The sequence below is a fragment of the Musa acuminata genome, chromosome BXJ1-9 (assembly GCF_036884655.1).
Source record: "Musa acuminata AAA Group cultivar baxijiao chromosome BXJ1-9, Cavendish_Baxijiao_AAA, whole genome shotgun sequence".
In the NCBI taxonomy this organism is placed as follows: Eukaryota; Viridiplantae; Streptophyta; class Magnoliopsida; order Zingiberales; family Musaceae; genus Musa; species Musa acuminata.
Genome location: NC_088335.1, coordinates 7,831,799 through 7,859,198, shown reverse-complemented (window position 1 = coordinate 7,859,198; position 27,400 = coordinate 7,831,799). Strand labels below are relative to the sequence as shown.

Below are 27,400 nucleotides of genomic sequence, written 5' to 3'. Positions count from 1 at the left end.
AAAGACGAGAGATTGGTTGGTGCAAAATGCTTCCTCGCTTAAAACGAGTAAGGTTTTGTATGTTTGTTTGGGAATCGTGGCCGCTGAGATCACCGACGATGTCTCATCAGGAGACGAGGATGCGTGTCGAAATTGGCACTGAAAGAATGAAACATACGAACAACATGAATTGCTCATCTCAGCGTGAAGGTTACTTCGTGCTGTATCTCTTGGTTCTTGAATGATATATATACAATTATTCTCATTGGAAATAATCAATGATACCCAGCAATATCTAATGAATAATTTGTATTACCTATACCCATTATGCTAAATCATGCAGCAACTATAAACCTGAAACTTTGGCAGTGTGTTTTACATCTGAGAAGAACAACAATAATAACAAGAGGAACAAAAGGATATAGTCCTTTCATTGATTGGTAAGAGTGAATCATAGGTTGGGGTAGCAATATTCCTGCAACTATAAGCATGCAAGGTATCTATCATGTTCATTAACCGAACTGAGGTTGCATTTCCAATAGTAGTTCATTGAGCTTATCATGATATGATTTGTATGACAAATAAAACCCGTCGATCATATCGTGATATCACTGTAATATTAACCACATGCAAGTTCTAAATCTGCATTTTTTGTGCACAAGCTAAACAAGTTCAACAGATATGCTCAATTTGTAAATGATTGCTAACCACAACAGAGTTTAGGTCATGAAGAATCAAAATTTTTTGATCTCATCACTTCATTCTTACATGAAATTTATGTAATACATCAAACACAAGAAAGACTTGAGCAATATAATTGCATTCAATTGATACAGACTCAACAGATCCACCTGCCTAAATACTTCTCTTTTAGATTGAACTTCTTTTTTTTTTAATTATAGGCATGAATTCACTTGGGTTGCCTAAAAGTATCGATTACAGGGAATGTAGATTATCCAAACTCAGAAAAAGACCCTTCTGTGCTACTAAGTCATAAGCACAAAAGGTTTAAACTTACCATCTACAAGCCCACATCTTTGTAGATTGCTGCCTATCCTGCTTTTGTACTATATGCTCGAGCACTCGAACATGCAAGGAGTACAAACTATTCTCTTCAGCATTTTCCAATTGCTCTTCCTATGCTGGTGACATGGACTGTTCATTAGTCACTTGGCTACTCTGTTGCTGCTTATCACTAGATTTTCGCTTGATTGCGCACTTAACTTCTTCTTCCTTCTTATCGACAAAAGAAATCAAATCCTTGATGCTAGTTAATCGCATTGGACGCCTGAAACTGCGCTCAGGCTCAATGCTTCCAACATCGTCTTGGCTACTATACCTGCTATATTGGCAGAATATTCTCATGAAGAACACGATGAGAGCTAACAAGCATGCAAGACCACAGATGAGGAAAAGGCCCCAGAAACTGCCAAGGCTTAACCGGTTCGAATCTATCTCATTGTCTTGTGAACTGCAACCAGTGCGTGCTAGCCATTTGTCATGGATCCTTTGGAGATCACCATTTTCTGACAGTGTCAGGATGGCTGTCGATAGATCCACTGCAAGAGGAGAGTCTCTTGGGAAGGCCTGTCAATCCAAAATATCAATTTTCAGAACTACAATAGGCTTTAGCTGTTGGGATCATGTGATGCAAGTGCAAAGAATGTTGATACTTACAAAGCCCCATCCACTTTTCGTGAACTCCTGACCAACCGTCGTGTACTTGCAGTTGTTGGACAAGAAGAGTTCAATGTATGGAAGCTCATCAACTATTGCAGCAACACCTCCATTTTTTGGCCCAAGCTCAAGTGCCCTTGCGTAAGCTTCAGGATTATTTAGGGATACCAACCGCGACTCAGCAATGTTTAGCTCTTCCATCATATAGTTTTTTGCGAATGAACCAACCTGGTATCCTATAGGGTCAGAGCTAGAGATCAAACTATCAAGTCCTTGAATTCCTGATGAGAGTTGCTGAACTGTGAGGATAGATGTCAAACTTGCTGTGTAGCTTGAATTGATTATCAAGACCACAAAGAGCCAAATGATCAGCACAAACCGCCCAAGAGTACTCCCGGTGTTCTCTCCTGAAAATATGCAGAGGTGATATTAGAACAGACATTTTGGTTTCCTTACAGTAATGTGCAGAGGGTGAAAGAACAAAATCATCTGCACAATTATGCTGATATGTCAGGATTTGGGGTATTGGTATGATTTACTTACTGTGTGCAAAGAACATAGTGGAGAAACTAAACCTGCAAAACAGAAAATTCGTGTAAATCTATGTATCTAAGCATAACAAAATAAGAAGGGAACTTTAACAGGTCAGTGGATCTAGCACCAGAGAAAGCTTACGATTACACAAATATGGTTTTCAAAACTTAATTTCACCAAAAAGTCAAGAAAATCTTGTGTGTAATCACCGAACTACATTCACATGCATCAAATAAATACATGGTTTAAAATACTAATTCAAACTCACTGAGCAAACGTGGAATAGTGACAATATAAAACTCTAACCATCTTCTTCAACACCATGAGAGGATGAAAGTCTAAAATTCATAAACACGGGTAAAATACAATTTCTGCTACTAGGAATTGAAGAATGAGTTAATCTAGTGAAAATGTTTCCTGAACTATCAATCAAAACAGCGTCAAAGCCTCAAAATATAAAATAAAAATAATCGACATTTTCTGTTTTCACCATTCCGCTACTCACAAGGTAACGAACATTAACCAGTGTCAACCTGACTTAAATGACTAGTTCAACTGTTTATCTTGGTCTTGTTTATGTTTTCACTTGGCCAGAGACAGAGATAAGTGCTCAGATAGGGCACCAGATGAACAGACAAATTTGATGCAACACAGTAGATAGGCGCTTCGCTATATTGGAATTCCTCAAGAGCGTTTCTTTCATTGTAAGAGAAATGATAAATTTTTTAACAAAGTACCATTAGGATTATAGAACCATAACCAAACTTTGTGTTTCACTCTTAGAAATGTCCTGTTCTTGGCAATATGCAGTATATGTGTTCATAGAATCAGATCTGCCAGGATGCAGCAGTATAGGATTTTCCATCCATGTTGACCCGCTAAGATGTCTAACAACTTAATTGTATGATTATGAACACCATGGATTTATAAGTTTACCAGTGAAAAAGTCCAAACATTTGAACTTGAAGTAACCAACTGATATAGTAGGAAAAATATGCTACGGTTATAAGAATTTAGATGAAAGTAAGTTGGTCAGATGTTATATCTAAAACATAGTCTGATTGGTGCAAAGTTTATGAGCTTTAAGTGCATACCCTATTACTACATATCTGCTTATTTTATCATCTTCCAGCATATCACATTGGTAAACCATGGCAAGTAAACGGTAAACCTGAATAGTAGACAATACTAACCAAAATATTGTCACGAGTTGTTGTCTAGGAGATCCACGAAATTCAGTATTTGTTCGATGCTCAAGAATCCAAACCACTGCTCCCACAAAAAGAAAGAAAGCCCCTGTGACACCCCACATCTGGATCGTAAAAGGTTTTAGGAAGGCCCAAGGACTTGAGGTTCTCTCTTTGACTGGTGCGACAATTACAAGGCCTGATTCTATATATGGCTGTGTGAAGTCAACAATTCTCGTCCTGTTTGTCACAATAGATATGTCCCCTACAGCTGCATCAAAGTACTAAAGGAGAAAACATACAAGTTCCAAGATTTCAGAAATCGCTATATAGAAGATATAGTTGAAACAGTCCATCTTAAAACTAAATTGGCCATAGGAAAGTAAAGCAACAGTAAGTTAAAGGAGAAGTACTCACATTTTGAGAAACCTTTTCCACCAGATCATTGTAGTTAGGATTCTTAAGACCATCACCAAACAGAATGACTGAATAGGGGACTGGATATGGCAACAAGTTAACAGCAGCTTTAAACACATCGATACAATATCCTTTTACAACGTCAGGGCCATTATCTTTCGTTACAAATTCCTTATAACTAGTCCGGTAAGGGACTCCAATCCTTAGAGGCTTTCCATTATTTGGGAACACCCAACCACGCGGTATAGTTGTGGTATCACCAGGCCAAATGACACTGTGAAGCTGCTGGCTACTGGTGGATGTATTTGGTGGCTTACCATAAAGAACTTCAGGAGCAACAACTGAAAGACCGGAATAATTAGACCAAAATCCTAACCTTCGTGGAACTGGCCCTAGGATATTAAGTATGTCATAGGCTGGATGGATCATATTGCCATCCGAATTAAATTTAACATGACCAGTCACACCTGTAAAGTCTGTAAGCAGCAGTTGCTTGAGCAACTTATCACCACTGTCGAAGTACTTGAGTGCAGTTAAATGCAATGAACTTCCATTTGTGTCATGCAATCTAGGATCATCAGAGAAAGAAATTTTCTGTCCTTCATAGAGGAACTGGTCAAGAGCATGAGCAAGCAACCAAACAGAATCGTAAGCATACAATGCATATGTGTTCAAGCTTGAAGTTGTAGTCCCATTTTGGACCATATTACTCCATCTGGACGTAAATGTTCTCTTGAGATCAGAATCTGCAGTATGCTGTCGAAGAACAATAGCCCCTTGTATAAGATCCGTGGTGTCTGGATTAATTGGCACAGTTGAATCTAAAACAGAAGCAAGCCAGTCTGATGCTATCCACACATAACCACTACCCATCATTCCTAGAGATTTTGCCACCGAGAAGATCATGAGACCTGAATCAGGGTTTACATGAACAACATAAACCCGAGACTCCAAAAGATTTACTTTTACCAGCAAGTCATTAAGCACACTTGTGTCAGCATTCGGAGAGAATGGAGCTTTATAGGAGATTTTAGAGCGTTTCTTTGCCAGAGCATCTTCTAGTGCAGTTATTCCACCTCGACCATAATCATCATCCACAAAGATGGCAATGACTTCCCTCCAACCGTAGTTACTGATTATATCAGCTATTGCTTTCATCTGGAAATCGTCATTCTGGGTCGTGCGAATCAAGTAGGGGTATTGCAGAGGAGAAAGAGTTGGGTCTGTGGCAGCGAAAGTGAGAAGTGGCACATGGAGTTCGTTGACAGCATGTGAGATAACATGGGCAATCCCAGAGGATTGTGGCCCTATCATAGCAACTACATTCTTCTCTATTAGCTGCAATGCTGCAATAGCAAGAACTTTCATTGTCACAGTTATCCAAGATCACAGTCATCGGAAGACAATAAGTACTTGAAACAATTCTACGGCCACAAAAGATGCAGTTTTGGAGCTAAACCTTTTTAGTCCTAAAGAGAAGGACCATTGAAAAAATGGAGCTAGAAAGAAATGGAACTCAACAATGAAGTTCCTCAAAAAATCATGAATTCTTCCAACTATTTTTATTTTTGTCCACAAGGAAAATGTTCTTTAAACCATAACTAAAATCAAACAGAAGTAGAACCAAGCAGAAGAATAAATTAAACCATCACACGCAAGAAACAATCATCCCGTACTAAGGAATTCATATGACTAAAAAAGGTATGTTTACCACATGAACAGGCATCAAATTCTTTTCCTTGAAAGGAAAGATATTAGATTCTATTTGGTGACAAGCTCGGAAGCTTAAATCTAGCAATTTCTTCAAGAAAGATTCACATGCTGAGATACAACCAAAAGCCAACTACAAATCTAAAGCCAAATAATTCTAACAATCCCAACTACACTCAATTACCTGAAGACTAAACGTGACCTTATCGAAATCACTAACTGGTAACTAAGAGATCAGCGCTATCTGTGAGGTATACGTAACCGGGCGGTCAGTGTCTGTTACCTTCTATGGTTCCAAGAAATCCGCTGCAATTTGTGTCCTGGGTAAACAACCTGAGCCTCGTCCCAGCAAGAACGCTCGAGTTCTTGTTCACATCGTCGACTGCGAGCTCAATCGCCGGCTTTGCAGCCCTCCCAATCGTGGAATCGAAGGTGAAGAGAGCCCCAATACTGATCTCACTCGGCCTCGAGCCGGAAATCGTGTTGTTGTCACTTGCAGTTGCAGCAATGGCGGCAATCAGAGTAAAAGAGAAACACAGAACCAGGAGAGGAATCGAACCCATCATGCAGAAGAAAAAGACGAAGAAGAAGAGGTGTATTTTGTTGACTACTGTGTAGCTAAAATGGCATGGGATCTTGAAGCTCAGGAACTAGATGAATCCCCATGTAGAAATATTAGAGACAGCAAGGGGCCCGAAGACTCCATGGACGGAAAGACTTACCAGCCCATGATCACGAGGTAAAGAAACTGGAGAGGAAAATGATGGCAAGTGTCGTTTAAACTTGATGCCTCAGGAGATGTGATTGATCTTAAACGAGCACCCCACTTTGACATAAGGGAGAGATGATGGTTTTGAGGTGGCCGATACAATTGGAAATAGAATCTAATGCTCTTACCTGAGGCTATAAAATAAAGAATGGGCAAAGGGTGAATATACAAGCATAAAGAAAGATCATAAGATCTTGAGTAGCTGTTGGGGTGAGCAGTAATGTTTGGGTCACGTGCTGAGAGAAAGATCCGTTGCCCCTCCATCCAGTACTGCTGCCTTTGTCCTCTACAGTCAAGGAACCTATACTTTCCCACAGGGTCTCAAAAGCAAAGCAGGAGGATTGTTGAGATCTTTGGAATCACCATCTTCTCTCTCCCAAGAACACAAGTTGTTTCTATTGGACTCATAATGGAAGGATAAAAGTTCATTGGACAGACTTTCTATTCCCAATAATGAACTCTGCATATGTCTCAGTGAAAAATTAAAAGGCTATTTAGGTGGACTGATCCATCCTGAAAAGTTTTGAAGGTAATAGGCCAGTCAGTACATGAGATGGAGGGGATCAGCTTACAATTTATGACAATGTCCATTAATTTGGATGGTTAAAGAATTCAGATCCCTTTCAAGATATGAGATAAAGGTGTTTTTTTTTTTCCTTCCATCCTTGATGATGGATGATTATTTTTTAAAAAAATTATTATTTAAGGTTAAATACTAAAAAAATTAATATTTAAGGTTATGATGTTTAACCTTAATTATTGGCACTAATCAACCTCCTCGACTTCAATCAATCAATCTCTTGAAGACACTCTAATTATCATCATATTCATCTCTGTATTAGATGCTGTGTCCTTTTCTTTATCATCCATTATCTTTAATATTATCATTTTCTTCTTATCCTTATTCTTTACTTAGAAGAGATGGAATAATAAGATCAAGATTCAAGAAAAATGATAAAATTGATTACGTTATTATGCCTTCAATCAGAATAATCTCATAATATTCCTCTCATATATATATATATATATATATATATATATATATATATATATATATATATATATATATATATATATATATATATAAACTAGTCTTATGGATAAAATTTTCAGTTAATAAACAGATAGCATTGAGAGTTCCCAAGTGCAATTAGGGAAAACATCAAAAATCACATTTTGAATGATGAACAACTATATCTCTCCCTTCTTTCTTCCTTACTTCAAAGGACATGCCATATGCTGGATTATATTTCCGATTTACATAGACATTTTTTATTTTAGATAAGAACTAATCTCTTACAATGAAATAGGGAATAAAAATAATATTGTAAAGTATGTTGCATGTTTAATTTTCAAGGTTTTATATCGAGATAAAGACATAAAGAAATAAACAATGCTGATCCTTAGTTTAATGGGAGAAGCGATTCGTGAACACTCATTGTCACTAATTATTCTTGGGTTTTTATAGTCTCTCCTCTCATGCTATGACATGATATTTTCACTATTTGGCGCTCACCAACCCAACGAAATATCTACATCTTGTGTTATCGTTTCTTCATTATGAATCACATATGACCAAACAAAAAAGGACAGATTCAATGACAAGATCTGTCTACTACATCAGTGCGTGCAGCATTCTATCTCATTCCTTTAAGTCGATGAATTGACTAGGTTTAACTATAGACGAATTGCCGATGATCACCATTGAAGCTCGTAATAATTTTATGTGAGTTATCTCGTAATCATATTTTATTGATTGTATGTAGTAAAGGGTTTCGGAACTATCAATATATGCACATATTATTTTTGGGACTCGAATCATGATTTTGTGTATCTTAAAGGAATTGATTGCAGCATATAAATTTGTTTGTTGACTCAATGTTATTTATATCTCTTGTGCATGAGGCATGACATTAACATTCATGATTTTTTTTGTTTGAGATGAATTGATTTCTTTAAGATCCTCCTCCACGAATCTAGAGAAGTCAAACCATATAAATGACACAATTTCTTCGTTTGCAAAAAATATAGTGTGGTTATTTTATTAAGTAAAAACAATGATTGGCATAGATAGATCGATCCCTTAAAAAATGGATCCGATATCATTTTATATTCCATCTAAAATTCTACATAGAAGACTTAGCTATCACCACTTCGGATCCATCATCTTATAAGATGTAGTATTCACCTTTACCAAGTCAGTGTCAAGGCATTTGTTCTTCTACAAATTTACTCGAATGATTTCCTCTCTTAATGACTTGTGTTCCTTAATGTGTAATTAATGCACTAATCGTAGAGGTCAAAACTTGACATGGAAAGAGAGAACAACGGGTCAAAGCGGAACATTATTGTAGTCATGAGTCATCATTTCAGACCCATTTTTTTCTTCATTTAGTTCTTCATTGGAGCTTAAATATTTGTGTAATTTTTTTAATTTTATTTATGACCTAATTAGTATAATAACTTAATTCTACCTAAAAAACATTTGAACAATGATTTGATAAGTAGCGTAGAAGACCTATATACTTCTTTTATCTTCTATTTTATTTTATTAATGATAGAAAAATAATGATGCGATCGATACTTTAGCTTTATATGATCAATATTTCGATGATATGTACGTCTCTATAAGTATAGATATGTATTCCTTCTTATAAAATATTTATATTCTCTCTACAACTTCGGTATTATTGATATTGAATTAAGCACCGGCCAGATTTTGTAGGAAGTATTGCTGCAACAATTCAGTAGAATTTAGCACTACCAAAGAAAGGGTTGACTTTTCTTAGCATCGTTGAAAGAGCGACACAGAACAAGCCTTCAATCGACTCATCTAATTCAAACCATCACGAGGCATTGTTTTCTTCATTCCCTGTCATAAAAATTACAAAGATTCAATATTGACAGCTACGATGTGCCATTTCGCTGACAAAGGTCCAAGCGGAATTGAATGATGGTGCTTTCGAATACAGAACGACGATTGACTCTTACAGCCTTCCTGCTTGTTCTTTGCGAGTGATGAACTGGAGAACAATACAAGGAATTAATCAATCCCCAAAGATTATTTACTTGCTAGTTTCTGACTTCATTTCATGTTTCAGACGATGCGGCATTTATTTCTTTGGGAATTTTTTACAATTAATTTCGGTCGGTTTTTTAAATTTGTAGATGGGGTTAATTTTTCTGATCATCTAAATTTTTGAAAACTTTTATTGGTTTTTCTTAGTTTTTTTTATTTTATATTTCTTTGAAGAAAATAAAAGGGGTTTAGAAAATGCTGATGAGATTATAACTGATAGGACATATTGGATCCTGGCCATGTCATGACCCATGCCATGTCATGCCAATGTCGACGTATAGGGAGGGCCCCCCTCAGCAAGTCCCGCCTCGAAAAGCTCGGGACTATATCGTATGGTGCCACTCCACGCATACCGAGCGACAGTTGCACGAAAGTACCATCTCGTCACTCGGGGGTCGATCGTCGCGCTAAGTCTGCGTACGATCGATCCTTGAGCAATAGTATAAAAACCTATGATCGGCACCTGGCTAGGAAAAATGGGAAAAACAAGCCCACTGACTTAATCTACGGGAGGCCCAGGTTGGGAACCTCCCCGACCAGGGCCTATGTGCAAGAACTCGGTCACCCTCGGAGGCGTAGTCATCCCGACCCCTGATCTAGCCGACTCCAACACTTCTTCCAACCGATCGAGAACTCCGAACATCGACCAGTGGACCAAGCCATGTTGACTCCTCGACCACGACGTAATAAGTTTACCAATAATAACATCCCGATTAATCTCATATAAAACTAATAAAATTAATATTAATTTATAAAAATATGTTCGGATACACTATTATTAAGATATAGCGGCATCATGAGAACAAAATTCGGGGTAGTATCTTAGAGTCTCACCGGTGCCTCTATAGATTGATGAGTCATGGTGATCATCAATGATGGTGATCACTCATAACTTATATGAGTCATCAACGTAGCATTTGGGATAGTAACCCGAGCCTCACCGTTATCTTGTCATTCAGATCACGTGGTGTGTGAAGATGGTGATCATCGTTATCTTGTAGACATGTCATTCATGTCACGTTGTCTTGTCTTATCATTCAGACGGTGGATCACCCACATCTCATCATCGTCCATTCAAAAGCTAACTGAGCCAATGGCTGAAATCATCACGGTTGTCACACATGGGCAAATCCAAAATCAGCATGGCCATTTCTCGCAGGTGTTTCATGTGATACCCATGTTGACATGCACAAATACAGAGACAAGGTTGGCCATCATTTGACTGGTTTCGTAGACCTTTGGGCTGTGTAAATTAGTTAGGTCAGGTATAATAATGCTTTCATGAAATTTATACCTTCAAAGTGCATACAAAATTCATACACGAGTTATAATTTACCTGTAATTTGTGTTTTCTTTTCGAAAATAAAATCCACGATGACATGATTGCCCTTTGATATTATTATAAAGAGCATGCTGTAGACAACATGGTTTTATCAGATGAATCCACCCACCAATTGATTCAAAGCATTTTTACTGGTAATGCGTATAAGTTGATGCTGACTAGATCACCTCTGTCTGGATTCATAAGCAAACAAAGCAGCCAGCAAGAGAAACAAGTATCACCACCTCACCATGTGGTGGTGAGCAGCATCTCGGACGACCCGACCCTTTTGTTTGCCACCATTGATAGATGTATAGTACCCGAAAGGAGACCACTTCCACTGATGCATGTGTACAATCTAATGTATTAATTACCCCTTTAGTCATCCTCTGCGAAGAAAACCCTTTAGTCACATGGACATCAAAATGTCCGCCTGCTTGTAATTTGTTTGTTCATATAGTTCTGTTTAATGGCATTGAAGACCATGGGATTGACAGCCTCGAAGAAGTGGTTTGCGGCCTAAAGGGGCCCATCGATATGGTTACGGCCCATACGACGACCCTCCCCCACGTTTCTAGTTATTACACGTTGCCATGATTCGAACGTAACGACTGCGTGTCCCGCACAGAACACAACAGAAACCAAAACCGAAATGGCAAAACGGAAGGCCTTCTCTTTCCTCCCGTCTCTCCTCCTCTTCCGTCGACGCTACAAACCCTAACCAGAATCCCCTCGAAACCAGCCGAGAATTCTAGTAGAGGAGGCCATGCAATCGTGGGGATTGGGGTGGAAGCGCCCCTCCGAGATCTTCCACCTCGCCCTTGACTACGGCGAATCCGACGCCAATGCCGACGACGACGACCACCACCTCCCCCCCCGCCCTCCTCCTCCACCTCCTTCCCCTGTACCTCCGCTTCCTCCGTCACCGCCTCACCCTCTCTCCCCCCACAGCCTTCCGTCCGGGGAACTGGGGTTCCGAATCGAACTCGACTGGACCGCTGGCGACGACGAGGAGCAGATAGCCCTCCGCCTCCGGTCCCAGCTCATGGCCTCGCTTCAGCCACCGCAGGATACGGTGGTGTTGGATCTGCATGGGGACGAGGAGCTCGGCTGCGTCGGGGTGGAGATGAAGGTCATCAAGCGGCGGGAGCCCCTGAGATCGGTGCGTTTGTCCAAGGTGGCCGGGTCGGGCCAGCAGAACGATGGGGCCGGCGTCCTGACGCGGTTGATTCGGTCCAATTTTACGCCATCCGCGCCCGCAGATGGGGTTCAGGTGTTGGTTGATCACTGGAAGAGTGTGACGACGCTGAGCCTGTGCGGCTGCGGCTTGTGGGTGAGTTCATGCCGCTTCATGTTCAAAAATATATATCTTTTGCGTGATCGACTTATTTGATTTGACAGATTTTGTCATTGTCATTGTATCGTGATCCTCTGTGCTCTCTGTTTGTGGGTTTTTTTATCACAATCTTGACAATCATCGTTGTGCTTTATAGTCTCAAAGCTGATTTTATTATATATATATATATATATATATATATATATATAATATAATATAATATAATATAATATAAAATTGTTGAAGAACGTAGACGTATGATGATCTGTTCTTGATTCCATGGCACCAATTGTTAAAACAAACTGCTTGAAGGTTAGTTGGGTTTGAGTTGAAATTTGGAGGGGAATAATTAGTAGTAATCATTTTTGGGTTCTTTATTGATTTTCTATAATTATAGAAATTAGAATCAAGCTTTCAAGGACACGCTATGGTGCCATTTGATCTGGCTTGTGCATTTTTCTTTTACTCTAAAACAATACATTGTTATTCTCTAACACATGAGAATATATGTTTCCTGTCCCAGCTAGACGTTGCTATTTAATACAGTTTTTATCAGTTCGTTTTGTGCCCTGTTGTCATACAATCTAATGCGACTTATCATCTGGTGCCATACTAACATCTTTGTGCCAATATACTTAGTATGTAGCTATCAAACACACACCTATTAATATAACCTGTTTTAAGATTTAACAGGTATTTCCAGTGGAGCTAACAAAACTGCCACTTCTCGAGAAGCTATATCTTGATAACAATAAGTTATCACTTTTGCCACCAGAGCTTGGTGAATTGAGAAATTTGAAGGTGCTAAGAGTTGACAACAATATGCTTAGTTCTGTCCCTGGTGAGCTTCGATGTTATATGTCCTATACAAAAGATCTTTCTTTGTCAATTTGGTTAAGTTGTTGACTCTCCAATTTGGATAATGCTTTAGGTGGATGCACTTGTATTACATTATTATATTATTCTATTTTTGAACAGTTGAGTTGCGGCAATGTGTTTTGCTGGTTGAACTATCACTGGAACATAATAAACTTGTGAGACCACTTCTGGATTTCAGGTCATGTAGCTGGAATATTTGTTGTTATCTTGTCATGTTGTTTTGTGTCTCTCAGTGTACTATTAGCCTTAACATTTCTCTTCAGCTCTATGGCAGGGCTATGGCTGAGCTTCGCATTCTGAGACTGTTTGGTAATCCTCTTGAGTTTCTTCCAGAAATTTTACCGTTGCACAATCTTCGGCATTTATCACTTGCTAATATAAGAATTGAGGCAACTGAAAATCTGAAATCAGTGAATGTGCATATAGAGGTAATTGATCGCTGCAATATTCACTAATCTTCCACAGTTCCTGCTTAGTATCTGGTGTTATGACCCTCTTTGGTCATTACAGATGGAAAACAGCTCCTATTTTATTGCATCAAGACACAAACTCAGTGCCTTCTTCTCTCTAATTTTCCGTTTCTCTTCATGTCATCATCCTTTGCTGGCCTCTGCATTAGCTAAAATCACGCAAGATCATACTAATCATGTGGCTATTAGTAAAGAAGGGAATGCTATACGGCAGCTGATAAGTATGATAAATAGTGATGATCGGCATGTGGTATGTAGTTACTGGAATGCCTTATTGAGTGTCTAGTTTATCTTTGGACATATGTTTGAACATTTCAAACACCTCTGATGAGTTGCAGGTTGAACAAGCATGTTTTGCTCTCTCGTCACTGGCAGCTGATGTTTCTTTGGCAATGCAGTTGATTAAGTCTGACATTATGAAACCTATTGAATTACTTTTGAGATCAATTGACCAAGAAGAACTAACCTCTGTATTGCAAGTTCTGGCCACATTAGCATTTGCCTCTGATAGCGTTGCACAAAAGATGATGACAAAGGATGTACTCAAACCTCTCAAAGCACTTTGTGCGCATAAGAGCACAGAGGTAAGGCTATTTGGATAGAAGATGTTGTATTTGATTTTTATATGAAAGTTTGTCCAAACTAAACTTCTGTTACTTTCACTTTATTAGGTGCAACGTCTATCATTATTGGCATTAGGCAATTTAGGTTTCTGTTCAGAAAATCGTCGCATTCTATCTCAATCTGAAAGCCTGCATGAACTTCTATTACGCCTTACAGTTACACCTGTGCCACGTGTGAACAAGGCTGCGGCACGTGCTTTGGCAATTCTTGGTATCTCAAATTTGCACTATGCATCTGATTTTTACTCAAAAGTGTACATACATGATCTGGATATTATCCGAGAAAACTATAACTATATTTTTGTTGTGTTAAATTCAGGTGAAAACGAGAACCTGCAGCGAGCAGTAAAAAGAAAGCCAGTGGGAAAGCAAGGACTGCGTATACTGTCAATGGATGGTGGTGGTATGAAGGGCCTAGCAACAGTTCAGATGCTTAAACAAATTGAACAAGGAACTGGAAAGCGTATTCATGAAATGTTTGACCTGATATGTGGTACATCAACAGGTGGTATGCTTGCAGTAGCTCTTGGTATTAAACAAATGACCTTGGAACAATGTGAAGATATATACAAAGAACTTGGTAAAAAGTCTGGAATGTGGAATATACTATTCCTCTTATGTTGAATTTAGTTTTCACAGTTACTTTTCCATTGCTGCTCTTATCTCTTAGGAAAACTTGTCTTTGCTGAACCTACTCCTAAGGACAATGAAGCTGCAACGTGGATGGAGAAGCTTGATCAGCTCTTCAAAAGTTCATCACAAAGCTTTAGAGTAGTTGTACATGGTTCAAAGGTATGGAGATCCTTACTATGTTTTTTCTCAACATATTTGTTTCTGTACTGCAGTATACCTTATATCAAAACTTGCAGCATAGCGCAGATCAATTCGAGAGGTTGTTGAAAGAGATGTGTGCTGATGAAGATGGTAATCTTTTAATAGAATCTGCTGTGAAGAACATTCCAAAAGTATTTGTAGTATCTACTCTAGTTAGTGTGACACCGGCTCAACCATTTGTATTCCGAAATTATCAGGTTTGTGACTTTATAGTATGTACTTTGCTGGTTCATATGCATGGTTATATATATTCTATCTTGAAAAACATATTTTTATCATACATAGGATTGAAGATATGGTTTCTCACAATGAATTTTTTTCTTCATTTCCGATATGACATTTACAGATCATGCCACTTCTCTATCCTCTTAGATTTGCAATATAACTTATCTTGCCCCTACTGCCAAAAATAGTTACACTAAAGTTGAATGCTAAATGGGTCTTGTAACAACATGGGCAGAAAAGTGAGTCATTATTCATATATTATTATAATGACTTAGTTGTGGCTTCTCACTAAATAATTTTGGTTGTTTATTGTGCATTTCCATCATTTAGTCTATTTGTTAATTATTTACCATAGTTTTAATTTGTTGAATAGTATCTTTTCAACAGGTTAAGACTATGGTAAATAATGAGGCATCTTGACACACTGAATCTTATATGAAATATTTACTATTGAGTTTAGAAATCAAAAGCTCTAGTTAGGTTTTCAAATACCATTTGGACTGTTATGTACTATTTTTTTTTTGTCAAACCAACCAAGCTTTGGTAATGGACCACAAGCTTTGTATCACTCAGCATTTTCTTTTTCACTAATTTTTAGTGATACCGGATGATATAGGTCACTGTACTAATCAGTATTCAGTATATTGGCACTGCATCAGTCCGATGGTTGTCAAAACTGGTGTCGGACTGGTATTTGAAACCTTAGCTTTGGTTGGTCATTACATCGAGTGGCATCAAGGCTTTTCTTCAATGAGAGGATGCCTAATCAAGTTTCTATTGCAAGAAAAGCATAGACATTGAAATTGAGAAGCATCAGAGTATCTCATGCAACAAGAACACATCTATATAAGAATCGGTAGAATTTTTAGGCAATTATGAGTTTTGCCTTAGACATAGATTATTTTCACATAATTTCATTGCTGTATTATGCTTCAAAAGCTGGACCCTAGGTGGGCTTGCACATTTTCATAGTTTACGGTAGACAAGTTACTCCAAAATGATCTAAATATCGTCTTAGACTAGAACTTGTGCTGTTGTTGCTGTTCTGCCTCAGTCTTGCAACTTATAGGCAAACAAAAGACTTCTAGGCTGTTATATTTCTAGATAACTTGTCTAAATTAGTTAATTGTCCTAGTAACTATGTAGATTTTGATTCCATTATTGATTAGCTCAATCACCATTTGTATTATTATGTTTTCAAGACGTCCATGGTAAATCCTTCCTTTTTGGTTTACAACTTTCATTGATGATTGGAATTTGAAATTGGCATATAGTAGTTTTGTTTCTTGTTTCGAAATATATTCCATTGGTAGGTAACGGAGCCTTTTCCTTCTGTAGTATCCAGTTGGCACCCCAGAGTTGCCATTAGGAATGCTTGAAACTCCTGCAGTTACTACAACTGGAACAACTGCCTCTGGTGCACAAATTGCTGGCCGGCGTGGTGCTTTTATTGGGAGCTGCAAGCATCGAGTATGGGAAGCTATAAGAGCATCCTCTGCTGCTCCGTATTACCTTGATGATTTCTCAGATGGTAATCGTTTCTTGTTTCCTAATATGTTCTTCTTTAATCTCACTTTAAATTCTTACAATTCATGTGCTTGATTTTGCCCTCAAAAGAAACTTTGGTACTTTTTATGTGACTGTTATTTTACTTTCCTGAAATTCAGGTGTAAATCGTTGGCAAGATGGAGCAATTGTAGCAAATAATCCAACCATATTTTCCATAAGGGAAGCACAGCTTTTATGGCCTGATGCACGCATTGACTGTCTGGTTTCTGTAGGATGTGGTTCAGTCCCAACCAAAGTAATTTATTTCTCTTAGCTTTTTCAATCTTCCTCAATTTTCACGTGAATGCATTTCCTCTGGCTTTATAACTATACTCTGCATATATCAGATGAAATTTAGCTCAGTGCTTCAATACTATTGGCTCATCCATAACAACAACAAAATTTAGTCTTGGTTAAATAATTTAATATCTATTGCACAGTAGTTAAGGCTCACTCGTTAATCTCCATGATTCATGAATGAATCACTGGTATGACTATTGCTGTCAATGCTAAACAAACTTAATTTCATTAAAAATGATTTATTTGTGTAGGCTCGAAAAGGTGGCTGGCGTTATTTGGATACCGGACAAGTGTTGATTGAGAGTGCATGCTCTGTAGATCGAGTGGAGGATGTGTTGGAGACTTTACTACCAATGATTCCTGAAGTGCAGTATTTTCGGTTCAACCCAGGTTAGTAGTTGAGTGTGAAAAATATGAGGTACAAGTTTTCTAGTATGCTAAGTCAAGAAACCAAAGTGTCCTTGTGATGTAGTTGCTACTTTCTCTGCTAACAGTTGATGAGCGATTTGATATGGAGCTTGATGAGACCGATCCGGCCATCTGGCTTAAGTTGGAAGCAGCAACAGAGGAGTATATTCAAAAAAATTGTCAGCTTTTCAAGAATGTCTGTGAGCGGCTGGTTCCACGAGAAAATGAAGAAAAACTAATTGAAGGGTTAAATAGTCAACAATTTTCTAAGTCAAAACCATCAAATACAGGTATGTGTCATCAAGGACTTGCTACTAAGGATCAGATTAATGTCAAACCCATCTAATTTTTTCCCTTATGTTTAATAATAATTTTTTTTCTTTTATTCTCCAAGGGCTCGATGAAAGCAGCCCTCAATTAGGATGGAGGAGGATGGTGCTTCTTGTAGAGTCTTCATATAGTCCTGATATTGGAAACACTAATTATCATGCCCGGTCTCTTGAGAAGTTCTGTGCTAGTAAAGGCATTAGGCTCTCTCTGACAAATCAGACTTCAGGATTTTCCAAGCCTGCAACTAGGTCTCCTACAACATTCACATCACCATTATTTACTGGAAGCTTCCCATCAAATCCACTTCAACGTAGTCCTGAATGTGGACCCCAGCGAATTAATCAGATTGATCATGTTCCACCTCTTAGCTTGGATGGTCATCCAACTGGGCTAACATCCATGTCACCACCGGCATCTCCATTGGCTTCATTGCAGCCTTCTCTACATGCACAATCAATAAATGAAAAATTGCAGAATTTGCCTCAAGTAGGCATCATACATTTGGCTCTTCAAAATGACTCAACAGGTTCAATACTAAGGTTAGGATCTTCCTCCTGGCTATATTATTTAAGGTTCTCATCTGTTATAAATTACCTCCTGATTCTGTAAATTGTCAGTTGGCAGAATGATGTGTTTGTGGTCGCTGAACCAGGCGAGCTTGCAGATAGATTTCTTCAGAGTGTTCAATTGAGCCAGACTTCATTGGTGCGAGGAAGAAATAGAATGGAAGCTTATTCCTTAGCTAAGGTTTCATCTGTTGCTGACCTGGTTACAAAATGGCGATGCTTTCATGTTGGAGGTATACTCCACCGATATATAGGACGCCAGACACAAGTATGTATTTTCTTTCTTCTTATGACAATTTCATATCTGTTTGTCTTTACTATGAAACTAACATGATATGTTTACTATCATGATGACGACTGGAGGTAATGGAGGATAACCAAGAAATTGGTGCATGCATGTTTCGGAGAACAGTTCCTGCTGTTCGCTTGACATCTGAAGATGTTCGTTGGATGGTAAGTTTTAGCGTGGTTTGCTGTTACTTTATGTACGAAGAAAAATATGCAACTACCATGCTTGATACTGTGTTGAGTGCATGTTGGTGCTTTTGGATAGTGTTGTTGTTATGTCTGAATAAGTGGCCACATTGCTGTACTTTCTCATGATTTTTCCTGTCATAATTCTTTGTAGCTAATAGCGAATTAGTCATTGCACATCTTAATAAATATTTTGAGTAAAAAGCCAAAAACTTTTATTTGTGCTGATCAAACAGGAACCACAGGCTTTGCAAAAAAAGACAGCATGTCCTTCACATCTTATCCAGCAAATCTGTGTCCGTCTTTCAAAGAGTTTGTGCCCTTTCTTGCATTCTTTCAATAAAGAGTCCATATCTTTTGGTGACTTTGGTTATCTCTACTCTTTTCTAGATAGTTTCCTTTCGAAGTTCAATTAGAGACTTGAATTGTCATTTATGTAAATCTAAGTTTGATATTGCGACCTTTCAAATTTCTCATTTTGTCACATCTAGAGGGCATGCGGTAGTGCCCCCTGAAGTCATCCTGTGTGAAATTATAAGTTCATTTTGGCATGTTTTTAGTCCATTTGTTATGAAAAATCAATATTACATTCAGATGCACAGGGATTACTTGCTCCTATGGTTGAAATAGTTCTGATTTTTGGTTGGACTTTTTTTCACTTGTCATAAACAAATATCAACAAAAAGTTTCTCCCTATTAGCTTTGGATTTATGTTCTGTGGTTGAGTCAGGAGATGGGTTAGTGTATTTCCACCAACCAATACTGAAGCATCGATTCATAACTTGCCTTGGTTCTAATTTTTCATTGCCGAATAGAGTTCATCTCTACATCTTTTCTTGGAAAAATAAAATTAATTATATTAATCCATAAGCAACATTCAGCTCATGTGCTGTAACCTTCATATTCTCATATATGAAGTCATGTTCCATCCATGTTCATGGTAGTGTGGCTTCTGCAATGCAAGTAGCTCTACATGTAGATTGTCAAAAACAATTTTTCAAGGATGATTCTTTTTTAGGGTTGTTGAGTTGTATAAAGTTGAGACCTAGTGAATGTGTTGGTTTCTACAGAAACCTTGGAAATTGGAAATTTGTAGGCACGCATATTCTGTGACCTCAGGAAAATGGCTATAGGAGCATCAAAATTCATGTTTCTGATTGCTTCCTCTTTCATGTAATTTAGATATAGATGTACTCAATGGTTGACCGATTGTAAGCAAACGATCTTTTTGATAGATATAATGGGTCAACAATCAGCTCCCTACCGAGAGAATTATACATCTAAGTTGTTCAAGCACAAGCTAACTTGTCCGATCTATTTCTTCTGCTTATATGATTGTCTAAATCTTTCTTTATAGATGTGTATTGTCAAGCTTACTGCTTTTAATCTCTGAATTCATATCACCAGGTTGGAGCATGGAGAGGGCGAATCATAATATGCACCGGAAAGTATGGGCTTGCTCCAAGCTTGGTGAAAGCTTTCCTAGATTCAGGCGCCAAAGCTGTTGTCTCATCGTCGATCGAGCCTCCTGACATGAAGTCCATACAGTTCCGTGGCACAAGTGATTATAATGGCTTTGAGAATGGAAGGTTTGAGATTGGAGATGAAGAGGGCGAACAAGAACCAGTTAGTCCCGCAAGTGACTGGGAAGATGGTGATGGAGAGAAAGGTGGTGAACACTCGATCAGCTGGAATGGTGACTACGAAGAAGATCTATCTGAGTTCATATGCCATTTGTATGACTCACTGTTTCGCAAGGGATCAACAGTAGATGTTGCTCTGCAGAACGCTCTCTGCTCCCATCCGAAGTTGAGATACAGTTGCCATCTGCCAAGTACACTTTAGTCTTAGCTACAAATAAGACATTATATGCCTACTAGATGAAATGATATGATTACACAAGATCAAGAACTGAGAAATTTTGTTTATTTGTTCACAGTAGAGTATATGTTAAAGAAAGGTACAATTTTGATTCAATTCTATTTGTATGAATGCTCTTGCGGCAACAGTGAATAAAAATGGGAAAGTAGATGCAGAGACTAGTTTGATCCAGTGTCTGCCAGCCAATTGAAGGGACCTAAATGACATTCAAGTGTCATGCTTCCGGGGTAGTTCTTTTGAGCTGACCTAAACTAAACTGAGATCCAAAATTTTGCAGTAAACCTTTTCAGGATGCATTTAGTGTGTTGGCAATGGGGAAATGAAAAGGTTCTTTAATCCATTACAAACATCCACCAACATGTTGCTACTTTGTTTGAAAAAGGTACAGAAGCACCAATCTACAACAAAGAAGAGAATGATAAATTACAGGATTAGGATGAAGCCAATTCTTGTTCAAGCTCTCTGAACAGAGAACCCCAAAATTAACTCCTTGATCTCCTCATTGGCTGCTCTATCGAGAGCTGTTCTTCCATCTGCATCTTTGACATCATACTTTGCACCTGCCCTCATCAATTCTTCAATTTTGGGTTTGTCACCTTCAGACGCAGCCAACATCAACAGTATATCCACAGGATGGATGTTTTGGCTTAGTAGTGCCTCCATCTTATCATATGAACCCTCCACGGCAAGCATTCCCATATAATTGAAATACTGCATAGGTAGCACAAACAGGTCTCATCTCCAACAAGTACTAGACACATCCATGGTAATTGTTTACCGTATTAAATATGATTTTTATTCCCCTTACATTTGATAATGACATACGGATAGTATCAGAAATTTGGGAGACCAAATTAGATTGTGGAATCCTACCAGAAGTTAAGAATGCAGAAAAAATAAAGTAGCAATAAGCAAAAGTCCCTTGCCATTTAAGCAGAATTACTCCATCTCCATACTAGGTTTTCGATATTGCCAGCATAATATGGCTCATAATGATGTAGCTCAGCATGACACGGTCAGGATGTCCTTTGTGCCCATAGAAACAAGCCAAAATTGGCACCATAATATTAATAGTTGTCACTGACTTAGCATGCCATGATACAACCTTCGGGTGGAAAACTTTGATCTGTGTCCACATAAAGATACATATATTCATATACAAAAAATTAGTTTCCTAATAGCTTTTGTCTTAAAACTCCTCTTAATCTTGCTAAAATTCAATAGACCCAGTCTTTTTCTGTGTGCAGAAATCTTATATCAGTCACTTGTGGTGAACCCAGTCCAAGCTAAAAACTTTATATACTTAATTTATTGGCATCCATATGCACTTCCCCTTCATATGACATCTTTCTCCATCCTTCCATCGGCAGATTGCTGCTCTCCATAGTCTGCAGCATTAACAAAAACTGAGGCCAACTATCCTTCTTTCCTACAGTCTCACTAGGTTTGGCAATCATGTCATAGATGATGACCAAACTGAAATTGATATGGAATCTCATCACCATTCATCCGTTCGGTTGCCGGAACTCGAACCAAAAGTTCTTCTGATTCAAGCTGTCAAATACTCATGTTTCTCTTGTAATTACACAACATACAATTCCATGCGAAAAAGAAAAAAGATCTTTTTAATCTCTCGATCCAAATATTCTGATTCAAGTTGAGATTTCCAAACTTCGTGACTTCCAGCACTTGAATCCTCTCCTCAAACATTTAATACACCTCCACTCCAGACTTTGAGACCCAGCATAGAGCATGATATCACTACTTTGGCGAATAAACGACCAAAGCCAAAAGAGAAAAGAGATGTATGTACAGACATCAGGAGCAGGGGTTTCACCTGTTCGACGTCGTCCCGATCGAAATCATCCCGCGTCTGACTCCCGTAGATGCCGGCGCCCTCGGCATCGACGCCGCGGTTCCCGAATCGAAACCAGCAGGTAAATCTCGACCCGTTGGTTTCCGGCCCCAACTTGGATCTCATCTCGGAGGCCCTGAACCATCCTAGCCGCCTCGTGTGAGCGACAAAGGGAGAGCTCAGCCTCACCGAAGAGGACGAAGCAGAAGAGGAAGAAAAAGAAGGGATTTGATAATACAGAGTGCAGGGAATCGAGGCCATGGCGCTCTCCCTCTTCGTGCGTGCGGAGGATTTCTTTTATTGTTCTTTATCCATTCCGCTGACACGGGAAGTTGATAACGTAGGAAATAACGGCACTTTGTTTCCGTTTTCGGATGGGGAATTTACTTCTCCGTAATTAATCCGGATAAGGTTCGATCTTTTACTTGTTTTGGTTAAGATAAGGTCGGAAGCTGCGTGAATGGCAGTATACATCATCCCACCTCGATCACCGTCGTATCTTAGGATTCCCAAACAGTCATGTTTGGTGGTTTTTATGGGTGCGTAAGCCATTCCATTCCTACAGAAACATTGTAGCACATTAAGCTAATAGGAAACTGTTCTGATGATAGTGTAAGCATCATTCGCTGCTTATAATAATAACACGACGTCAAGGGTTTTTCTAACAAATCATGAACATGTCACATAAAGAGACTGACATCAGTCCGTGGAAAGAGATTTCGGCCGGTCGGTGCAGGCAGATTCACCGTTCTCACTTCTTTGGTCTCACCTCATAGCCTTGGAGAATTAAGCCATGCTTCCATTGCAGCTCGTCGGTCTCTGTCAGGCGCATCGCGACATCCCCTCCATCCCCTTCATCGTTATAGAACTCGCCCAGCGCAACCTCCAGCCACCCATCCTCCCTCGACCGCATTCTCCCTTCTTTACCTTCTTCTGCCTCCTCCTCATCAGACTCTTCCTCCTCGTCTGGCTGCAGAGAGACGTAGTTTGCTGATTCATAGGATCCTTGTATCACCGAGCCCTTCTGATAAGGGGAATCAAGGCCATATGCATCAGGGACTAACTTGAAGACGATGTAAGCTACATATGCCGTCTTCCGAGAGAGTAGTCGACTGTCAATTGAGCCAAAAATGTCGAACCAGCAAACGGATAGAAGTTCTGGCACCTTAGCAAACCTGACACCAAATGAAGAATGAATTTGAAGGATTTAAAGTGAATGATATCAACAGATTAAAGAGATAGTATTTTGCCTTTCTATTTCCAAGAATCCAATAAATTGTATTTAACTTTCATGAAAAATATTTCCCTGAAAATTCCTTTTTTTTCTTTGGTTTTACAAACAAATCGAAATAGCTCCAATTAATGGTCTGATGAACACAGTCACAGTTGCCCTGTGACTGTGACCAGTAAGTGATGCACTTTACCTCGACTCAGGAAGAGAAATCCATGTCCAATATTGATGATTGTAACCATGTGCCAATGTCATCTTATCGGGAGATATCATGTAGGTCTTCTTCCCGGTTGCCCTGTCCAGTTGGAAGCTCTGACAATGGAAGAGATTAATCCAATTACTTCGGTGACAAGGCTTTTTTTTTCTTACCAATCAAATGAAAAGAGGAACAATTCTTCGAGGTTTACTTTACTCTTATTCGGTAAATGTGGACGGAAGCTTAGCAAGTTACCATTTGTCCGCCGTCGATGAGGATGGGGTGGCAGAGCCGAAAGTAGAGATCCTTCTTGGAGTAGTACTTCACGGGGTGGATGGCCCGCGATAGGATCTCGGCGCAGTCGGACGGCAAGAAGCCCTCCCACAGCGCGTCGGATCCCGCCGCGGATAGGCAGGCTTTGGAAACAAGAGCCGACCTGCACGAATCACGAGGCGTCGTGAAGGATAGAACCTGGGCGACGCACTCCTCCGGGAGCTTCGCGAACCCGCCTCCCCGGTAGTGGCCTTGTTCTTCTTCTTCTTCCGCGTGCGCTCTTTTCTGCGTTGCCATTCTCTGAAACAACCTGTAAGCTTCTGCTACTCGGAAAGGACTAATTCAAGGAAGATATAACTATTTCTTCCGTAGACTTTGACTATATGACCTCTTTTCTAGTGGAAAAGTAGAGGAGAGTTGGCATTATTCAGTGCACTTGAAGTTAAAGTTCACCTAAAAATTTTTACCCACCGCAAAGAATAAATTATTAAATTATATGATCCTAATTAAATTCTGATTATATTTATCATTTTAATTATAATAATATTTCTTAAGAGATTATTTTAATAAAAATAATTCTCTTAATTATCTGTATACTCTGGTAATAATATTTTCTAGAAATAAAATATAACAAATTGAGATTATAGATCTATACTCGGTCTTTCTACATTTCTATTTTGTTGATAGAGAATAATACGGAGTCTACTTCTAATTGATATTCTTTTAAGAATTTAAATTTTTTTTAAATAACATTAAAAGGTATGTATCATGATATTGGTCTATCGTTATTTGATTACAATCTTATTAATTTTATTTACATAATAATAGTATAATTATAATTTTTATATTTAGAATTGGTATTAGAGATATGTTTTGAAATCAAATCCTATATATTATAAAAGTGTACTAAATCTATTTTGTAATTAGATCTATTTTTGTACTAGTTCTGTTCATGCATTACATCTGTTTAAGTTTTCTGTTTGCATCGCGTGACTAAAAAAATCCATATGAGTTTGTCCCAAGCTACTTGCTTGCTTGCGAGTAATGCAGGTTCCCTCGATTCGCGTAAGACGGAGATGGAGAGGAAGGGTATTGCTCGATTTTGGTCGTTGGCCTTGTTGCATGCAGCAGCTAGCTAATAGAGAGGTGTGTTTGCCTTGTAGAGAGCGGAAGGGAGGTGATAGAAAAAGGAGTGTCATTGCACTGATGTGGGTAGCGAAGGTCGCAAAGCTTGCAATGATGGATAGAGGGTGATAGTGTCACTAGCAATGGAAGTGGCCTACTATGGTTGTTGCCTCTATCAAAGGCCATTGTTGTTATGGGCGTCAACACAGAAGCGGGGAAGAATGACTGCTAGGTGGAAGCCATCGTGGTAAAGTTTTGGGCGTTGGCCATGGTTGGCATTTATAGGAAGTTGGAAGTCCGGTTGGGACATACAAAAAAGAAAACGGGTTAGAAAAAATATTTTACTCGGGATCCACAAACAAATATTTCAGGAAACACTTCATAAACAATACAAATTACAAACAGACTTTACAAGCTCTGAACAATTGTACAACAAAGGATCAAAATGGTCCACTATAGACTGAAAATCTCTCGTAAGTATCCACGTGATATAACCTTTATTTACAAGCCTAAAGCGGCCACCAAATCCAACTAAAATGAGACTATTAAGCCTTCGATTATCCCTCTATATGTTGTGCAAAGCATTAACATACCAAAAGATGTTGACATACATAGGCATTACATTAAACATCATGTTTAAAAATTTATCCGTGACACAATATTACTGATTTGGAGCTATGGTCATGAAGGTGTTTTGCTAGTGAGGAACCTATAGCGATGAGAACAATCATGCATGTGGGTGGCATGTTGGTTAGTTGTACGAGAATAATCATACTTAACGTGACAATCATAGGTGGCACATAGGCGATGCGATGGCCACATACCTCACGTAGCTACGGTTGAGAAAAAAAGAAAAGAAAAAAGAAAAAAAATTAAGGTTTCATTATTGAAATTATAGTTTTACCCTTATATATCATTTTAATTCCAATATGTGTCCCTTAGATAGTTCTACTCTTCGAAAATCATATATTTTCATTATATATCCCGATAAAATTATAGTTTTATCTTTCAGAAATATTTATATATTTTCAGTATATATCTCGATAAAATTATAATTTTATCCTTCAAAAATTAAATATTTCTGACTTGTATCCCTCAATTATAAAATTAACTAATCGAATATTTTGACCAGACTTGATCCTAGTTATATTTTGAATACTTGAATGGATTTAGATTTGATTTATCATGTTTCGATCGAATTTGGAGAAAATCAAAGTTTGATCAATTTTTTACTTTGGTCAACTTTAATGTTGACTAATCTAATTGGACTAATGTTTAGCTCAATTTTGGACCTCCCGAATTAAATAAGGTTGATTGGTTATATACAAAATTTAAAAATTATAAATTTTAGTTTTTTTTAATAGTTTTCTTATATAACATATTGATAAATTTTTTAACTTGTGATAATTAAAGTTTAATTATTGTTCTTAGATATTTATTTAGTTATTCACATACATATGTTTAAAATTATAAAATAATATTTAATTTTCATATAAAGATATGACTATAGTAATTATATGAGTTTTTTTATGCTAATGAATGTTCAATAATTATCATGATTATTATTTTATTATTATTAAATTATTTTTGCATAAATTAGATTAAAAATATTTGGTTAATATTATATATAACTTATATCCCTAAACTTTATTCGACTAATACCTACCAAAGTAGTCATGGTAGACTTGATATAAATTATAATAAATATTTTATTATTTATAAGATATTTTAAATTATTTTTATATTTTTATATTAATCGTACAATTGTTAAAATGGCCTATATCAATAATTTATAAAATTATATTAAAAAATATTTATAAATGATATTAAAAAAATAATATTCAACACACACAATTTAAAGGTTTACATAATCCCAAAGGAATATCTATTTTGAATAATTATGTAATATGATAGGATAATATTATTTTGAATATCCTTATAGTTTAGAATTATATACCTAATTATAACAACACTATAGATTTTAGCCATCCATGAATAATTTCGAGTGAATATTTTATACAAAGGTGAAATATTGATGATATCGACAATTCATCATATTTTAGAAACTCAAAACATTAATATTGTCTTACATTTTACAATGATATTTCCTTCTATACACTATCATGCTTTTAGTATCCCTATATTCTCTAGTTCAATTTATTCAAAATAATTA

At 37.8% G+C, this 27,400-nt stretch overlaps 4 protein-coding genes across 9 annotated transcripts; 1 reads left to right on the top strand and 3 right to left on the bottom strand.

Annotated features, from left to right (window-relative positions):
* Nucleotides 1-697: 697 nt before the first annotated feature.
* Nucleotides 698-6,410, bottom strand: LOC135583072 (glutamate receptor 3.4-like). Of its 2 annotated transcripts, XM_065082664.1 has the most exons (6): nucleotides 5,788-6,408; nucleotides 3,795-5,140; nucleotides 3,384-3,661; nucleotides 2,200-2,231; nucleotides 1,657-2,063; nucleotides 698-1,566 (listed from the first exon to the last, which is right to left on the bottom strand). In XM_065082664.1, the coding sequence occupies exons 1-6, from the start codon at nucleotides 6,068-6,070 to the stop codon at nucleotides 1,117-1,119; spliced, it is 2,796 nt and encodes a 931-aa protein (XP_064938736.1). In that variant the 5' UTR covers nucleotides 6,071-6,408; the 3' UTR covers nucleotides 698-1,116. The 2 variants fall into 2 exon arrangements, with proteins under 2 accessions (XP_064938736.1, XP_018674144.2); XM_018818599.2 differs by lacking the exons at nucleotides 698-1,566; nucleotides 2,200-2,231 and having other exon boundaries at nucleotides 1,777-2,063; nucleotides 5,788-6,410.
* A 4,892-nt stretch (nucleotides 6,411-11,302) lies between these two features.
* Nucleotides 11,303-20,643, top strand: LOC135583068 (phospholipase A I-like). 5 transcript variants are annotated; one of them, XM_065082658.1, is made up of 18 exons: nucleotides 11,303-12,006; nucleotides 12,703-12,850; nucleotides 12,988-13,066; nucleotides 13,163-13,316; nucleotides 13,399-13,608; nucleotides 13,697-13,942; nucleotides 14,030-14,192; nucleotides 14,301-14,561; nucleotides 14,652-14,773; nucleotides 14,851-15,012; nucleotides 16,379-16,571; nucleotides 16,708-16,844; nucleotides 17,140-17,278; nucleotides 17,383-17,586; nucleotides 17,691-18,165; nucleotides 18,244-18,460; nucleotides 18,556-18,645; nucleotides 20,074-20,643. In XM_065082658.1, exons 1-18 carry the CDS (start codon nucleotides 11,440-11,442, stop codon nucleotides 20,509-20,511), a joined length of 4,005 nt encoding a protein of 1,334 aa, XP_064938730.1. In that variant the 5' UTR covers nucleotides 11,303-11,439; the 3' UTR covers nucleotides 20,512-20,643. The 5 variants fall into 5 exon arrangements, with proteins under 5 accessions (XP_064938730.1, XP_064938731.1, XP_064938729.1 ...); XM_065082659.1 differs by adding an exon at nucleotides 18,903-18,978 and having other exon boundaries at nucleotides 12,988-13,316; nucleotides 20,074-20,338; XM_065082657.1 differs by having other exon boundaries at nucleotides 12,988-13,316.
* A 224-nt stretch (nucleotides 20,644-20,867) lies between these two features.
* LOC135592929 (protein LHCP TRANSLOCATION DEFECT-like) lies at nucleotides 20,868-22,728 on the bottom strand. The gene is made up of 2 exons (XM_065082663.1): nucleotides 22,385-22,728; nucleotides 20,868-21,258 (listed from the first exon to the last, which is right to left on the bottom strand). Exons 1-2 carry the CDS (start codon nucleotides 22,661-22,663, stop codon nucleotides 21,001-21,003), a joined length of 537 nt encoding a protein of 178 aa, XP_064938735.1. The 5' UTR covers nucleotides 22,664-22,728; the 3' UTR covers nucleotides 20,868-21,000.
* Nucleotides 22,729-22,982: 254 nt separating this feature from the next.
* On the bottom strand, nucleotides 22,983-24,443 carry LOC135592928 (putative F-box protein PP2-B12). Its single transcript, XM_065082662.1, has 3 exons — nucleotides 24,085-24,443; nucleotides 23,827-23,945; nucleotides 22,983-23,577 (listed from the first exon to the last, which is right to left on the bottom strand). The coding sequence occupies exons 1-3, from the start codon at nucleotides 24,397-24,399 to the stop codon at nucleotides 23,154-23,156; spliced, it is 858 nt and encodes a 285-aa protein (XP_064938734.1). The 5' UTR covers nucleotides 24,400-24,443; the 3' UTR covers nucleotides 22,983-23,153.
* Nucleotides 24,444-27,400: the final 2,957 nt, after the last annotated feature.

Excerpts from the sequence above, each read along its gene's own strand:
- LOC135592929 (XM_065082663.1), bottom strand. The coding sequence starts at position 22,663 with ATGGCCTCGATTCCCTGCACTCTGTATTATCAAATCCCTTCTTTTTCT. Across the intron at positions 21,259-22,384 it reads ATCGGGACGACGTCGAACAG|TATTTCAATTATATGGGAAT; the intron begins GTGAAACCCCTG and ends CTACCTATGCAG.
- LOC135583072 (XM_065082664.1), bottom strand. The coding sequence starts at position 6,070 with ATGATGGGTTCGATTCCTCTCCTGGTTCTGTGTTTCTCTTTTACTCTG. Across the intron at positions 3,662-3,794 it reads TGGAAAAGGTTTCTCAAAAT|TACTTTGATGCAGCTGTAGG; the intron begins GTGAGTACTTCT and ends TTTCTCCTTTAG. Across the intron at positions 1,567-1,656 it reads CGAAAAGTGGATGGGGCTTT|GCCTTCCCAAGAGACTCTCC; the intron begins GTAAGTATCAAC and ends TTGGATTGACAG.
- LOC135583068 (XM_065082657.1), top strand. The coding sequence starts at position 11,440 with ATGCAATCGTGGGGATTGGGGTGGAAGCGCCCCTCCGAGATCTTCCAC. Across the intron at positions 13,609-13,696 it reads ATAGTGATGATCGGCATGTG|GTTGAACAAGCATGTTTTGC; the intron begins GTATGTAGTTAC and ends GATGAGTTGCAG. Across the intron at positions 18,646-20,073 it reads CTGAAGATGTTCGTTGGATG|GTTGGAGCATGGAGAGGGCG; the intron begins GTAAGTTTTAGC and ends TCATATCACCAG.
- LOC135592928 (XM_065082662.1), bottom strand. The coding sequence starts at position 24,399 with ATGGCAACGCAGAAAAGAGCGCACGCGGAAGAAGAAGAAGAACAAGGC. Across the intron at positions 23,946-24,084 it reads TCATCGACGGCGGACAAATG|AGCTTCCAACTGGACAGGGC; the intron begins GTAACTTGCTAA and ends TTCCATTGTCAG. Across the intron at positions 23,578-23,826 it reads ATTTCTCTTCCTGAGTCGAG|GTTTGCTAAGGTGCCAGAAC; the intron begins GTAAAGTGCATC and ends ATTTGGTGTCAG.